This window comes from Dipodomys merriami, unplaced genomic scaffold (assembly GCF_024711535.1).
Source record: "Dipodomys merriami isolate MVZ:Mamm:240054 unplaced genomic scaffold, mDipMer1.0.p SCAF_64, whole genome shotgun sequence".
Lineage (NCBI taxonomy): Eukaryota > Metazoa > Chordata > Mammalia > Rodentia > Heteromyidae > Dipodomys > Dipodomys merriami.
In genome coordinates, this window is record NW_027206224.1 from 2,122,807 (window position 1) to 2,139,223 (window position 16,417).

The window sequence follows — 16,417 nt, forward strand, 5'->3', positions numbered from 1 at the left end:
ACTTTCTTAGGCGGGCAATTCTCAGATCTCTGCCTCCTGAGTAGCTAGGATTACAGGCATGAGCCATCAGCACCCTGCTTTTCTTTTCCCCTGCCAGTCCTGGGGTTTGAACTCAGGGCCTTGTCTGTGTCCCTGAGCCTCTCTGTGCTCAAGGCCAGTGTGCTCTACCACTTGAGTTTTTACACCACAACTTCTGGCTTTTTCCTGTTTATATGGTACTGAGGAATCGAACCCAGGTTTTCATGCATGCTAGGCAGTTACTCTACCACTAATTCACAAATCCATATTCCCAGCCCACACACAACCTTGAATTTTTGTTGTTGATTGTAGGGGTTGAACTCAAGGCTTGGGCACTGTCTCTGAGCTCTTTGCTCAAGGCTAGTGCTCTACCACTTTGAGCCACAGCTCCAACACCTGGTTGAGTGGTTAATTGGAGATGAGTCTCACGGGAACTTTTCTGCCAGGGCTGGTTTCGAACTGTGATCCTTAGATCTCAGTCTTCTGAGTAGCTAGGATTACAGGTGTGAGCCATGGGTGCCCAGCTACTTATGTTTATAGCTAAACTGGAGGCAATGGGCAAGGCAGCCTGTGTGCTTTGTTGTGGATCCAAACAAAATGTGGGTGTGATACACAGAGGGTGAACAAGAGAAGGATGTACAACATACGGTGGGAATCACAAAATGTGAGGGATTAGCAAGTCAAATGTTCAGGTGGTCCCCATTAGCATGTCTGGCCATGTGTTCTTTTGCTGCGTGTGTGGCTAGTGCTCACTTGCGGAGTCGTTAATAATGGTGGCTGAGCAGCTGAAAATATTTCCATCTTTGTTGTCATAGGAAGAGCACAGACGTAAGGTATCACTTTGCCCATGGGAAGCACTCACTCCTTCTACACCCCCTTATCAGCAAGAGCAGCCCAGGGGGACCCAGAGGCTGCCACTCAGGAGAGGCAGGAAGGGGCGTTGGCCGAAAGGCTAAGCTAAAATGGTCCAAGGATACAGGAGAAATCTACACAATCTCTCCTCCTCTTCTTGTGGGATGGTAAGGATCAAAGCCAGGGTCTGGTGCAGGCTAGGCAAGTATGTTACCACTGGCTCATGCCTGTAATCCTAGCTACTCAGGAGGCCTAGCTACTCAGGAGGCCGAGATCTGAGGATTGAGGTTCAAAGCCAGCTTCGGCAAGAATATCCGTGAGCCTCTCATCTCCAATAAACCACCAGAAAACCAGAAGTGGCGCTGTGAAATCAAGTGATAGAGAGCTAGCCTTGAGCTGAGGGGCAGCACCCAGGCCCAGAGTTCAAACCCCAGAACTGATGAGGGGGGAAAAAAAATAGCTGTCAGAGCCTTGGTGGCAAATCTGAGGGCGCTTGAGCATTATCTGGTAGAGTCTTAAACCAGACAGCTGGGTCCACCCCCGGGGCGGGGTGGGGGGGTGGGTGGTCAGCCGGTGAGGCTGCTGCTGCTAATCTGGGCGCCGAGGATTGCTTGAAGGACCGAGTTGCTCTTTGGGCAGGAGACATTCATTTCTTTGGGTTCACTGGAGACAAAACTTTCCACTTCACTTTAACAAAGACACACGTGGAATCATACCATCCCTGCCTCTGTCCTCTCTCCCGTATTCCTGCCCTGGCATCGTCCAGTATGTTCCAGTATGCTGTCTTGATGGGTTCTCTAATTTTCCATTTTGCTTGATTTTGATGAGGACCAGATTTTTGTTTCTTCTTTTTTGTCTGAGACTGGAACTTAAACTCAGTTTCTAACGCTTTCACTCATTGGCTGATGCTCCACCACCTAGGCCATGCCTCCCTCTTTTTTTCCCCTCCCTCCCTTCTGACAAGGTCTCACTATGTAGCTCAGCCTAGCCTTGAATTCATAATCCTGCAGCTCAAGTGCTGAGATTACAGATACGCCCTACCATACCCAGCCCTTGCATCATTAAAAACAACAAAACAAACCCAAACCAAAGGCAGTGAGGTGATTCTTTAAAGCAGGAAAATCCCAAGACTACTTAGTAGGAGGGTCACTGAAAGGAAATACTCAAAAGTTAACTGTTGTCTGGCTGTAAAAGTTTTGACCCTATTTCTTTTTTTTTTTTTTTTTTTGTGGGTCGTGGGGCTTGAACTCTGGGCCTGGGCGCTGTCCCTCAGCTCTTCAGCTCAAGGCGAGCGCTCTACCACTTGAGCTACAGCGCCACTTCCAGTTTTCTGGTGGTTTATTGGAGATAGGAGTCTCACGGTCTCTCCTGCCCGGGCTGGCTTTGAACCGCGATCCTCAGATCTCAGCCTCCTGAGTAGCTAGGATTACAGGCGTGAGCCACCAGCGCCCGGCTTGACCCTATTTCCACAGTAAACCACCTAGCACAAACAGCACTTGTTATATGCCAGATATTAAGTCATTTAATCACTATAACCACCTCCCCCACACTGCCCATTTTGTAAAGAAGAGTCTGAAGCAAGTACTGGCTAGGTGGCCTTGCCTGGCCACTGGCGACACTCAGCCCCAGGGGAAGGAGGTTGTTAATGGTTCCACAATGGAATGGCTCTGAATTTCCAGGGGGAGGGGAGGTCAGCACCCCTCATCCGGGCCTTCCTGAATCCTTCACAAGGTCTCTCCTGCTGGAGTAGCGGGGCGAAGCTGTGGAGAAGCCATCCTTTGACACAACCCCGAAAAACTTCAAACCCACTGAACTGAACCCTTGCCGTGGGTGAACGAGTATGGAAATTAGATAATCCACTCTCCAGACCCTTCTGGGAAAAGTTCCTTTAATAAAAAAGTTCTAATACATTTACACGATTGTCATCACCCTCCAATCTACGGCACGCCATGGGGAAAATTTAAAAAAAAATAGGGGGAAAATTAAAAACAAAACAAAAACAAAAACATACAGAACCACCTAGACATCCACAGATAAAAATGCAGTGATCCAGCCGCATGCAACACCTCAGGGCCTGGAGAGCGGAGAGGCACGAGGACCAGCACCGGGCGCGTGGGGGTGAGGTGCGGGGACATAGCAGACCCAAGGGGACACCAGGGACCGGCCTGGAACTCTTTGAATATATCATTAAAAACAAAAAACAAACAGGCCCCCCGCCCCAAATCGGATCAGTTTTAGTAATAGGCCTCTGTCCAAAGAAAAGGATCCATTTTTTAGAGGGAAATGCCACATGGGGCATGGGAGAGGGCTGAGGGCTGGGCCAGGGCCCTGGCTGAGAACATTACAGCAGGTGGGAAACTTCTGGAAGTTCAGCTCCTGTGGCCATCTGGACCCAGGGCAAGAGGTGGTGGGTGTTGAAGGTATCCATGTCTTCCACTGTCAATGGCCTAGAACCCAGCTCTGAGCGCCAGCCTTGCAGCCTCTGCCCTCCAGGCTGCTGAGCAGCGCCCCTAGTTCCTTGGGGGCGGAGGTGATGGAGGGGAACCGACCCCTCTGGGAGAAGCTGCTGTGGCTAGATGTTCAGTCCCTGGGCCTGTGGGCCGGCCTAGTCCTCGTCGCCACCACCTCCGTACATGTCGGCCAGCTTCTTGAAGCGGCTGCCCCACTCGCTCAGGTAGTCGTAGTCCTGGTCCAGGTCGGAGGCGGAGGACGTGAGGGAGCTGAGCGACGCCGCGTCCGAGCCGCTGCCCTCGTAGTCGAACACGAGCAGGGAGTCGTAGGGCGGGGCCGTGGGGTCGGTATTGGCCGCCTTCAGGTTCTGCCACAACAGAGAATGGCCAGTGAGGAGCCGCTGACCTCCAGGTCCTGGGCAGGCAGGCCAGCTGGCCTCGCCCTCCACTTCGGAGGTTGAAATAACTCAAGGAAGGAATAACTCAGCAGGTCAGCTCAATGGGACATGGCTTGTGGGCAAGGGTGACACTGTCCCCCTCCACATACACTCATTTTGGGACCTTGGACGGCCAGGCTCTCACCAGTCTATAAAGAATAAAGAAGCTGGGCGCCGGTGGCTCACCCTGTAGTCCTAGCTACTAAGGAGGCTGAGAGCTGAGGATCGTGGTTCGAAGCCAGCCTGACTGGAAAGTTCACAAGACTATTCCCAATTAACCAGCAAGAAGCTGGAAGTGAAAGTATGGCTCTAAGGTATAGCCTTGAGTGAAAAAACTAAGGGGCAGCCGGGTGCTGGTGGCTCACGCCTGTAATCCTAGCAACTCAGGAAGCTGAGATCTGAGGATCACAGTTCAAAGCTAGTCCAGGCAGGAAAGTCCATGATACTCTCATCTCCAGTAAACCACTCAGAAAACCGGAAGTGGCGCTGTGGCTCAAGTGGTAGAGCACTCGTCTTGAGCTAAAGAGCTGAGGGAGAGCTCCTGGACCTGAGTTCAAGCCCCACAACTGATGAAAAAAAAAACCTAAGGGCAGTGCCGAGGCCCTGAGTTCAAGCCCCAGTGTACACACACACACACACATTCCTCTGATGACCACTGGGTCTTTAGTCCACAGCACCTTCTTCAAACCAGCTACCCTGTGCCATGAGCAGCTTCCCCCCCTCCCGCCCCACGCGGTTTTGGGCTCAGTACTCTTTCACACACACACCAGGGTAAGGAACAAAGGCTCACCCCCATCGCATTATTGGTAGAAGGCAAGTTTTGGACTCAGCAAGAGAAAACTGAGGGAGGGAGGGATGGAGGAGAGGGAGGGAGAGAGAGAGAGAGAGAGAGAGAGAGAGAGAGAGAGAGAGAGAGAGAGAGAGAGAGAGAGAGAGAGAGAGAGAGAGAGAGAGAGAGAGAGAAGAAGGGAAGAAGAGAGATGGGGGGAGGGCTGGGGCCGAGCCCAGCCCAGCCCCTCTGCCCACCATCACATGGCCACAGCAGGTGCTGAATTCCTCTTTCTGTTATTAAGGACCTTGGTTTACTGTCTGGCTCCAGTCCCTGACCACCCTCACATCAAACTCGTGACTGACTCTGCGTGTGTGATCTGCTTGGCAGGGTCTCAGCCCGAGGGGGTCAGAGCCTCTCATGGTCTTTCAGGTTCCCCAAGTGATTCCAATGGCCGGAGGGTCCTTTGGGAGCCTCTGTGGCAGCCTTGTTCTAGAAGCTTCCTCATTTAACCCTGGAAGCAATCTACAGGCAGAACTTCCAGACTTTTCCTCTATATCCTTTTCTTCCACTTGGGACTCCTTTTTTTTTGGTCAGTAGTGGGGCTTGAACTCTGGGCTTGGGCGCTGTCCTTGAGCTGAAGAGCTCTGCCACTTGAGCCATACCACCACTTCTGGCTTTTGCTGTTTATATGGCACTGAGGAATCGAACCCAGGGCTTCATGCATGCTAGGCAAGCATGGGTCACTGAGCCACATTCCCAGCTCCATTTTGAACTCTTTAAACCTCAAGCCCAGTAAGTCTAGCTCCACAGTATCTTCAAAATAAAATGGAGAGATTTGAATAAATGATTCCTAATGTATCCTTACCCAGTCAGTCAAATGTGTTTATGAAGAAAGAAACCTGCACAGAGGCACTTAGCTATGCAGAGGACATAGAGTCAATTGGTGGTAGAGAAACAGGATCTGAACCCACAGACAAGCCTGCAAGCCCCAAGCGTGTTCTGTGGTGCTGCTCATGCATGAGGCCCACCGCACCTCACCTCGGTGATGAAGTTGCTGATCTCATCAGGGTTGGCGGGCCGGGGCCGGTACATGGGCGTGGGGATGAAGGTGGGCGCCACATCATTGCGCAGGACCACCTCGGGCCTGGCCTCCAGCCCCCGGTGCAGCTGAGTGATATCGTAGTCCTTCAGGAAAATGAACAGAAGCACAGGGCTGAGCATCTCCGCAGCCCCCAGCCGCTGTGCCTCACCCTGGGCCGTGCTGCTCCTGATCATGCCAGAGACCTCTAAAAGCCCCCATTTCCACCCTCCCCAGCCTCTCAACTTAAGCACGGACTTGAGGTTCAGTCGACTGGGCCAGAAAGACTATAGTGATGGACTACAGTGATGGACAGAAGAGGAAAGCTGGTGCTCTATTCTGTACTAAAGCCGAGGCCTCTGCCAAGGCTGGCCAGGGCTTGGTTGGGTGGCCTTAACCCATTCCTGCCTGGTGGATGCCCACTCCACCCCTACCCCAGGCCCTCACCTGATCCTCCTCACCACCACCCTCCTCGCCGTAGTAGAAGACATTGTCCCGTGTGTCATCTTCCGGGAGCAGGAGGGGCTCTTTGACCTTCCGTTTCCTTCTCACCAGTAGGAGGAGAACCAGCAGGAGGACTGAAATAGTTGGGGATGTGAATACTCACCCCGGCACAGGGCCTGCCACGACCCCCAGGCTCTTAGAAGCCCCATTGAAATTAAAACCCAGTCAGGAGCTGGTGGCTCACATCTGTCATCTTAACTACTCAGCGAGCTGAGATCTGAGGACTGCAGTTTGAAGCCAACCTAGGCTTCAACCCTTATTTCTGATTAATCGGCAAAAAGCCAGAAGTAGAGGTATGGCTCAAGTGGCAGAGTACCAGCCTTGAGCAGGAAAAAACAAGTGAAAACCAACCCCCCACCCCTCCGAAATTGAACACACAGTGACTACTCCTTTGCACTTAGGAAGTTCCACTCAACTCCTCAAAGCTCCCGCAATCTGGCTTTTTGTTGTTGTTGGTGGTGGTGGTTATGGGGTTTAACTCAGAATCTGGGCACTGTCCCTGAGCTCTTTTGCTCAAGGCTAGTGCTCCACCACCACTTCCATCTTCTGGTGGTTAACTGGAGATAAGAGTCTCACAGACATTCCTGCCCCAGCTAGCTTTGAACTGCAATCTTCAGATCTCAGCCTCCCAAGTAGCTAGGATTACGGGGGTGTGAGCCAACGGCACCTGTCTGCGATCTGGCTTCCTCTTGGTCTCCCATCCTCTCCCCACTTACCAAGGTCTAGCCACACCCGCTTCTCTAGACTTCCTCAAATCTACTCACTTGTGAAACACAGTTTCAGGCTTAGTCACCTCCTCCTAGCAGCAGTAAGCCTCCATCTTCCCATGTGGAGTTCTAGATCATACTGCCAGACATCCCATACAGGGGACATTGATTGGCCCTTCCATATTCTAGGTGTTACCTTCCAATGAGCCCCTTATTCACCTCAACTAGCCAGACTTGAACTGAACAGATAATCCACCGTAAAGGGGCACCCTCCCGCCCTCCTTCTGTGGTGGCTCAGATGGAAGGACACAGAGCATTTAGCGTTACTGCTATTTTCGCTGCTGCTGGAAGCTGATTCCCTGGCCAGCTTTCTGATGCTCAATTCACTCCCCAATCCCATGCCACAGGTCTGGAAGAAAGCAAGAGGCAGACTGCATTTCCCAGTGCCCACTCATCTCTCTACTTATAGACAGACAAAAATTTCTTCCCCCCTTTCCTTCTCCAACTGGTGAGCAGAAGGAAACCCCTGGTTTCTATCTCTCAGGCCAAAAGCTTTGACGTCTTTGGTGGCTCGTCTTCTCATATCAATTTGAATTGACTGTCTTGAAATACAACCTATTCAGAGACAGCCATCTTGGTCATAGCCACCAAACACTTGCTCTGCCCTGGATGATGGCAACAGCTTTCTGTATGGTCTTCCTGCCTCCACCCTAGGCCTCCAACATTCCTTTCAGTAGGAATCATGAAGAATTTACATCACAGCACATCATTCTTCTGCTTAAAACCTTCTAAGGGGCTGGGAATGTGGCTTGGTGGTAGAGGGCTTACCAAGCATGCAGGAAGCCCTGGGCTTGATTCCTCAGAACCACATGAACAGAAAAAGCAGAAGTGGCTCTGTGGCTCAAGTGGTAGAGCACTAGCCCTGAGCACAGAGAGGCTTAGGGACAGAGCCTAGAACCTGAGTTCAAGCCCCAGGACTGACAAAAGAACAAACAACAGCAACAAAAAAACTTCTAAGAACTTCCCATGTCACCAGCCTAGAGGATCACAGGCATGTGTCACTATATCCAAATCAAGAAGTACTTCTGCCAGCCAACTAGTTAGTGGTACTCAAGGTCCCTTAGTCTCAGAAGTTCAGTGAAGAACCATTCTCTCAACCACTCTGGTGTCAGATGGGGAAGCACGTGATACTCACACAGCAGGGCCAGGATAGCCCCCAGGATAGGGAAGACAAAACTGCCCTTCCAGGGCTCCGGACAGTTTTCCACGTGGCCATGGCAGTCACACACGGTGGCCCTGATCACCGTCAGCTGTTCCTTGTTGCCGAGGTCAGACAGAGAGAGGTACACATCATACGTGTCTTGCTTCAGGAACTTCTTCAGAGACAAGGCCACCGAGTCTCCTGGAGTGGGCGGGTGAGTCATTAGTCTTGGGGGCCAGGGGTGGTGGGAAGTAAGGACCCCAGGATGAGGGCTGCTCAGCATCAGAGCAGAGTACATCAAGAGTAGCCCCGAGCAAGTTACATTAGCACTTTAAGTGGGAGGGCGGCTCAGGGATAGAGCATGCCCAGGAGGCCAGGGGTTTGATCTCTGAACTCAAAAGCCCAAAGGGCTAATGCCAAATTCACTGTCATGGAGACGACTATGGGGAATGAAAATAAATTCATCATTTTATTTCTCTTCCTTCCTCTGTGTGTGTATGCGTATCAGTACTGGGCTTTGAACTCAGGACGTGGGCATTGTCCCTTAGTTTTTTTGTTTTTTGTTTTTGTTGTTCAAGGCTGACACTCAACCTGGTTAATTAGAGGTAAGAGTCTCACAGACTTTTCTGCCTGGGTTGGCTTTGAACCATGATCCTCAGATCTTGGCATCCTGAGTAGAAAAGGCCAAGAAACTATGGGACAGTGCCCAGGCTCTCAGTTTAAACCCCAGTACTGGTATACACATAAAAAGATTAAGCATCTGTAACATGTGTGTCAAGAGATGGGGAGGAGGAGGTAGGCTACAGCTCTTCCTTCCCAGGGCAGATGTGAGCACCACCCTCTCCAGAGTGCAGTGTCCACAGCAAGCTCACTTAGGGTGCGTCCGCTACTATCACTGTGCTGGGCTCCTGACTCTTGCTATGTAATACTGGGCAAGTCACTTCCTCTGTCTGGGTGGTTTTCCCATGTCTACAGGAAGGTTGTATGGATGAGAAAGGTTCTTTAGGGCTCAGAGGATGCTAGGGGCTAACAAACAGCATTTAGCGGCTATGTATTTTTTGTCGGGGGTCTGGGAAGGTGGCTCAGTGGTAGAGTGCTTGCCTTGCATGCGTGAGGCCCTGGGTTCAATTCCTCAGTACCACATAAGCAGAAAGCCAGAAGTGGTGCTGTGGCTCAAGTGTTAGGGTGCTAGCCTTGAGCTGAAGAGCTGAGGGACAGCATCCAGGCCCAGAGTTCAGGCCCCACAACCAGCAAAACAAAACAAACAAACAACCCCCTCCCCCCAAAACACAATTTTTTTGTCCTTGTGGGGCTTGAACTCTGGGCTCGGGCACTGTCCCTCAGCTCTTCAGCTCAAGGCCAGTGCTCTACCACTTGAGCCATAGCACCACATCTGGTTTTCTGGTGGTTTATTGGAGGTAAGTGTCTCATGGTCTTTCCTGCTGCTGGCTTTGAACAGTGATCCTCAGCTCTCAGCCTCCTGAGTAGCTAGGATTACAGGTGTGAGCCACCTGGCTTTGGCTGCCATCTTTGAGGAGCCCATTGACTCTGTGACCCACAAGATGCTGGAGCAAGAATGTGTGCAGGGTCCAGGCGCGGGGACAGCCATCCAGCAGAGCTAGCATTTGCTCTTACCTTTCTCATTGACCTCTGCCATCCAGTGGATGTCTGAGTCGTGCATGAGCTGGGCCTGGAAAGGGGAAGAGTGGGGCGACAGGTCCTTGTCGGTGATGTTCAGCACTTGAGGCACTGGGCTTTGGTTGCAGATGATGATCTGACGGGGCTCGGGGAGCGGGCCATGGTCATTGATGTCCGTAAGTGTCAGCAGTAGGGTCCCTGTGCCAGTAGCGGGTGGGCTCCCTGTTCATAATCACATACAAGCAATGTTGTTTCAGCCTATGTCCCAAGACCTACTTGGTCAGCCTCAGAGAGGCTCCCAGCTCAAACTTCATGGTCCCTCATGCTGTAATCTATGGCAATCTATCTTTGTTTTTCTGACCATGGTAGACATTATTAGCCTATCACAGCACAGATGCAGCCACCACAGCATCTGGATAGTCATAATATATCACAGAGAAAAATCTATTAGCCACAGCAATGTCAGCTGATTAGTTCAGGAAACTTGCCTCCAGGTCATGATTCACTCTGTGTCAGGCAGAGATGACAACTGTCTTTATGCCCCATTGGTCATGGTGTGACATCACTAATCATAGTATTTTCAAGACCTACCCCTTTAATCAACCATAAGAATATTAACCAAGCCAGGTACTGGTTGCTCACACCTGTAATCCTAACTATTCAGGGGGCTGAGCTCTGAGGATTACGGTTCAAAACCAGCCTGAGCAGGAAACTCTATGAGACTTATCTCTAATTAACCACCAGAAAACTGGAAGTGTCACTGTGGCTCACGTGGTAGAGTGCTTGCCTTGAGCTAAAGAGCTCAGGGACAGCGCCCAGGCCCAGAGTTCAAGCCCTACAGCCAAAACTAAAAGACTATTAACCAAGCCAAGCTGGTGGTTCACACCTAAAATCCTAACTATTCAGGAGGCTGAGATCTAAGTATCATGGTTTAAAGCCAGCCTGGGCAAGAAAGTCCATGAGACTCTTAGCTCAAATTAACTACCAGAAAACCGGAAGTTGGGCTATGTTCAAAGTGGTAAAGTGCTAGCCTTGAGTGAAAAAGCTCAGGAACAGGGCCCAGGTCCTTAGTTCCATGACCAACGCCACCACCACCACCACCACCACCACCACCACTACCAACAACAACACTGAAGACCAATTCAGGGTTCAGTGAACCAAAACCTCAGCTGAAGAAAGTCTTCACAACCACTGGTGACTCTGGGGATTGCACCACAGGCTCTCACCATTGTCGGTGGCCAAGACCATGACTTCGTAGACATTGTTCTTCACAAACCGCTCATCTTCTCGGTCTAATGTGCCTGCTGCAGTGACCCTTCCGCTTTCTGGGTCCATGGCCAGCCACCCTGCCGGGTCTCTCAGGATGTGGTAGCTGGAGGAAGAGAAGGCCCATATCCAGCATACTTAGAACTGTAGCGTCACCATTTAAAGTCTTCTCAGGACTGAGTTGCTAAAGACCACAGGGGCTGTATCTCACTGTAAATGGAGCCTAAAGCAGAGGAGGAGTTGAGGTGGCAGGGAGGGATGGAAGGGCGTCAATAGGACACACCTGTCCCCTGAACCCCTACCTCGTTGTCAGCCTTGAGCACTGCAGGAAGAAAGGTCTAATTAAGGGTGAAGTCCAAACTTCCGAACAATCGTTATGGTAACTCCTATAACCCACTCACTGTCCCGGTGTGCTTGGTTGGCCTGGGGCCTGGGTACCTGATCTGCTGACCCTCCTTGTCAGGGTCTTGTGCAGTGTAGATGCAGACAGTCTCCCCGATGGAGATGCCCTCCTGGGCCTCGATGACTTTGGATGATGGGACAAACATGGGAGCCTCGTTCACATCCTCCACATGGACCATGACGGTGGCCGTGGAGGTGGGGAGCTTCACCACGAAGGGCGCCTCATTGGTCACTTCGACATACAAGGTGTGCTGGTTTTGGGCCTCGAAGTCCAAACCCTAGGGAAGAAGGAGGATCTGAACCATCATTCTGTGAGGACGTATATGGGTCTCACAAGGGCCACAAGGAGGGTTTTGAGGCCCCTACAAACAACAGTCCTGCCTCTTCTTTTTTTTTTTTTTTTTTTTGTCAGTCGTGGGGCTTGAACTCTGGGCCTGGGCGCTGTCCCTCAGCTCTTCAGCTCAAGGCGAGCGCTCTACCACTTGAGCTACAGCACCACTTCCGGTTTTCTGGTGGTTTATTGGAGATAGGAGTCTCACGGTCTCTCCTGCCCGGGCTGGCTTTGAACCGCGATCCTCAGATCTCAGCCTACTGAGTATCTAGGATTACAGGCGTGAGCCACCAGCGCCCGGCCCAGTCCTGCCTCTTCTTTGTCCCCCACTCTCAAAGCTTCCTGTTTTTCCCAAGTGGACACTGAGATTGTTCCAAAGACAACTAGCTTAGGAAAGCCTAGAACACTTGTTCCCAATGGGGCAGCGACATCCTCCAGGACAGATGACATGGACCTTGGGGTGTTTGAGAAACTTCTAGAAACATTCTAGTTATTACAGATGGGGGTGCTTTGGCATCTATAGGTGGGGGCAGTGGTCCCTTGTCCCTTTGAGACACCAGGAACTGATCCCACATCCTACATGACTAGCCAATATCCCCTCGGCCATCTATACATTTGTGGGTAGGAGAAAATCTGCTTGGAATTTGAGTTAAGAATATGTTTTACATATATAGCCAAGATGTTGGCGTGGTTTTAATATATACTGCATTTTCTAGCCATGCAACTTCTAAAGGGGCTCATAATTGAATTTGTTTGGGACTTCTCCGGGACTTGTTTGCTCACTGTTCCGAGAGGACATCAGTACCAGTAGTGGTGGTGTTGCCAAGACGATACAGTATCCATGCATCTGGATGGTTCAACAAACAGGCTGAGTTAACTACTTCATTATGTTTATATTTTTGAGACATGTAGCCTCTGGCTACATTTGTGGCTCGAATGTTTTAGATTCTCAAGTGCTTCATGATGTGTTCTAATGTAGTTGATTCTTCTAGAAACATCCATTTTTAAGCGTGTGTGTATGGGGGGGGGGTAGGTATCCTGGGGCTTGAACTTAGGACCTGGGCTTTGTCCCTGAGCTCTTCTGCTCAATGCTAACACTCTATCACTTGAACCACAGATCCACTTCTGGTTTTTGGGTGGTTAATTGGAGCAAAGAGTCTCACTGACTTTCCTATCCTGGCTGGCTTCAAACTGTAATCCTCAGATCTCAGCCTCCTGAGAAGCTAGGATTACAGGCTTGAGCCATCAGTGCCTGGCAAAATAGGCTTTTTGAAAGTCAAAGATGTATTTACTAATTTAAAACTTTCTACTTCTAAATTCCTAGAAAGGTTTGTAAGAGAGTAAGGAGGAGCAAATGAGCCTAATCCGGGTAAGGCCGAGCCCCTCAGTGGGAGATGACTGGACACATGCAGCCTGTGGACACCAGGCTTTAGAAGGAGGTCCAGGATGGTGGGGAAAGGAAGAGGAGGAGGAGGAGGGACAGGAGGAGGGAGAGGAGAGAGAACAAGGAAGAGGAGGAAGGGGAGAAAGGAGGAGGGAGAGAGGAGAAACAGCAGTACTTCTCACATTGTCATGAAGTGGGTGTTGGACAACAGGATCCTCAACACAGGAGTAAGGGGGGCAATCCCCCAGGAATGGACCCAGACAAGTGACCTGAGGTGATGAGCAGCCCTTCTTGGTGGGGGGGGGGAGGGGGGGGAGGGGATGCAGACCTGGCCATCCCAGGTATGCCCTTTGCTTGAAGCCCAACTGCACTCACCTTCCTGGTGGTCAGGACGCCCTGGTTGCTCTCAGGGTGCGTGGTGATGGTGAAATGGTCCGCGGCGTCACCTCCCACGATGCGGTAGGAGGCACGCCAGGCTGGTGAGTTGGGGGCGTCCAGGTCGGTCACTGTCAGCCTCTGTACTTCCTGGCCCACTTTGTTCTCGGGTACCCGGGCCTCGTACTGTCAGCGTGGGAAGCAGCCTCATGAGAGCAGAGCCTGACCATCCGAGCCTGCAACCCCTCTAGACCACTTCTGAGAAAACCCCATGGCCTTTCCCCTTTCCTGGACCACCAGCCTCCGCCCCCAGCAGGTTTTAGAGGCACACACTGTGAAGAAAGTCCTGAGTATCAGACTCCCTGTCATGGGGACAGGACACACCAACACTGGACCCACTTTCTGTCTCCCTCCAGGGCCTAGTGCCCAAGAATTTTGCTGGTCTGGGCGGCCTAGCCAAGGCTGTGCACAGCCGCCTATCCAGCTGAGATCTGAAGGGCCAGTGTCTGGCTATGTCAGTGCGCTGGCCAGGAACTTCTATGGAAGTTTGTGCTGGTCAGTAAAGGCTGGAAGGTCAGCCACTGAGAACAATTTTTTTTTTCTCTTTTCTCTCCCTTCCTTCCTTTCTCTCTCTTTTTTGTTATGGGGCTTGAACTCGGGGCACCCGGGCTGTTCTTGAGCTCTTTTGCTCAAGGTTAACATTTTACCACTTTGAGCCATAGTGCCCTGGTAGTTAATTTCTGATAGTTAATTGGAGATAAGAACCTCACAGACTTTCCTATCCAGGCTGGCTTTGACTCATGATCCTCAGATCTCAGCCTCCAGAGTAGCTAGGATTACAGGTGTGAGCCATATTTATTTTGTTTGTTGGTTGGTTATAAGGCTTGAACTCTGAGCCTGGGCTGCTATCTGTGAGCAATTTTGCTTAAGGCTGCACTCTATCACTTGAACCATAGCACCACTTGTGGTTGAGTGGTTAATTTGAGATCAGTATCATGGAGACTTTTCTGCCCTGGCTGGCTTTGAACTATGACCCTCAGACTCAGCCTCTTGAATAGCTAGGATTACGGTGTGAGCCACTAGTGCCCAGCTTAGAACAAAAAAAAAATTTTGTGTGTGTGTGTGTGTGTGGGGTCGGTCACGGGGCTTGAACTCTGGGCTTGGGTGCTGTCCCTGTGCTCTTCAGCTCAAGGCGAGTGCTCTACCACTGAGCCACAGCACCACTTCCGGTTTTCTGGTGGTTTATTGGAGGTAAGTGTCTCATGGTCTTTCCTGCTGCTGGCTTTGAACAGTGATCCTCAGCTCTCAGCCTCCTGAGTAGCTAGGATTACAGGTGTGAGCCACTGGTGCCTGGCTTAGAACAAGCTTTTAACAATCCCTTAAATAACATTCAACAGCTGGTCTTGTCTATGGATGAGATGTAGTATGTATGTCCCCTTGACTCACACCGAGTTGTCTGTCACTGGAAGGAACACGAATTCATGGGGAAGGTGAGCGTGTATAGGTATGTGGCCAGTATGTTTCCATATCAAAAATTTTCCTGTTAAGCACCCTTTTCCAGGCTTGTGTTAAGACTTGAACATATATCATTTCATTTCTGACCAGAAAGATGTGGCAGTCATTTTATCATTATCTCTGTTCCACAGATGAGGGAATGGGGCACAGAATGGTCAGGTACTGGGATAAGTAAGGAGACTGGGACTAAAAGCAATGTACCTAGGTAAACACTCAGCCCATTGCTAGTGCCTGGGAGCAAGGGAAGAGGGGCATTACCTTCTGGGACTCGAACACGGGCGCATTGTCATTGGCATCAAGAATCTCTACTATGGCCACTGCTGTGGCAGAGGACCCTTCCCCATCCAGGTCTGTAGCGTGGATGGTCAGCGTGTACTCAGGGATTTTCTGGGGAGAAAAGGAGGAGAGAGGAAGGTCATGGGGACTCCAGTCCTTGCTGGGGCTCCAGAAAGCACAGCCTTGGGATAGCAGGAAAGGCAATGGTGGCTTCTTCCCCTCTCTCATGTTTTCTCCCCCCTTCCCTGGGCCCGCACCAGATAGAACAGAGGCAAGAAGTTGAGGGGGGGCCATAGGATGATCACAGGTCCCAATAGCTCCCCAGGGCCTGTTCCTGACCCTCGGCTGTCTCTCCAAAGACATTCATTAGGAAACAGAATGCAACACCAGTTTGCTCGGAGCTAATCCCACTTTGTGGCCCGCCAGGGACAGATTGAAGCAATGTGCACACTGAGAGCCATTCTGAGAGGAAATGAGAAAACCTCCAGAAAACACCGAGTTTCCATGTGGCACCTGCCATCTCCCCCCTCTCCTCAGCAGGGATTCGGGGAGGCCATCTGGCAGGACGCCAAAGGGAGAGGTGCCTAGAGCTTCTCTCTGATCAGGCCCAGCCTGGGAGAGCCCGGTGGTCAGCATTTTCCCAGATCACCAACCTCCCGGTCCAGGCCACTGGAGATGACGCTGATGGTGCCAGTGCTCCGATGGACAGTGAACATGAGGTCGTGCGGGTCCTTCGGTTCCTGGCTGTGGATGGTGTAGGCGATCACGCCGTTGTACGTGTTGATGGCATCATCCTCATCTGTGGCTGTCACCTGCATCACAGAAGTGCCTGGAGAGGAGAAGGGAAAGGTGACAAGCTTTCTCTGCCAGCTCCAATTCCAACCTCAGCGGTTCTACTTTGAAGCTAGCTGGAGCCCATCTGGAACCTATTCTTCTTTCTTAAAAGATGCCATCTTTTTTTTTTTTTTTTCAGGCCGGGCTCTGATCCACCTGGGAGAAAACACTATTTCCCAAGCTTTTTTTTTTTGGCACTGTACCACTTGAGCCAACATCTCTACTTCTGGCTTTTTGTTGGTTAATTGGAGTTAAGAGTCTATGCGTGTACTTATAAGATTATGTCTTTGTTGCCTTGTATGTCCCTCCCCCACGGTATAACCCCCATATATATAACTATATATGATGTTGTGTATATGTGGAGGGGAAGGGAAAAA

General features: G+C 51.0%; 1 protein-coding gene across 1 annotated transcript in view; it reads right to left on the reverse strand.

Annotated features, from left to right (window-relative positions):
* Positions 1–2,732: 2,732 nt before the first annotated feature.
* The window catches only part of LOC138815374 (cadherin-3-like), a 41,834-nt gene continuing 28,149 nt past the window's right edge, over positions 2,733–16,417 (reverse strand). Inside the window, exons 7-16 of the mRNA XM_070004723.1 lie at positions 15,860–16,035; positions 15,189–15,317; positions 13,416–13,601; positions 11,362–11,603; positions 10,884–11,029; positions 9,655–9,879; positions 8,014–8,220; positions 6,055–6,185; positions 5,568–5,714; positions 2,733–3,688 (exon numbers count right to left, since the gene is read on the reverse strand). Coding sequence (XP_069860824.1) covers positions 3,476–3,688; positions 5,568–5,714; positions 6,055–6,185; positions 8,014–8,220; positions 9,655–9,879; positions 10,884–11,029; positions 11,362–11,603; positions 13,416–13,601; positions 15,189–15,317; positions 15,860–16,035 — 1,802 coding nt within the window. The 3' untranslated portion in view covers positions 2,733–3,475. The remainder of the gene's footprint in view (positions 3,689–5,567; positions 5,715–6,054; positions 6,186–8,013; positions 8,221–9,654; positions 9,880–10,883; positions 11,030–11,361; positions 11,604–13,415; positions 13,602–15,188; positions 15,318–15,859; positions 16,036–16,417) is intronic.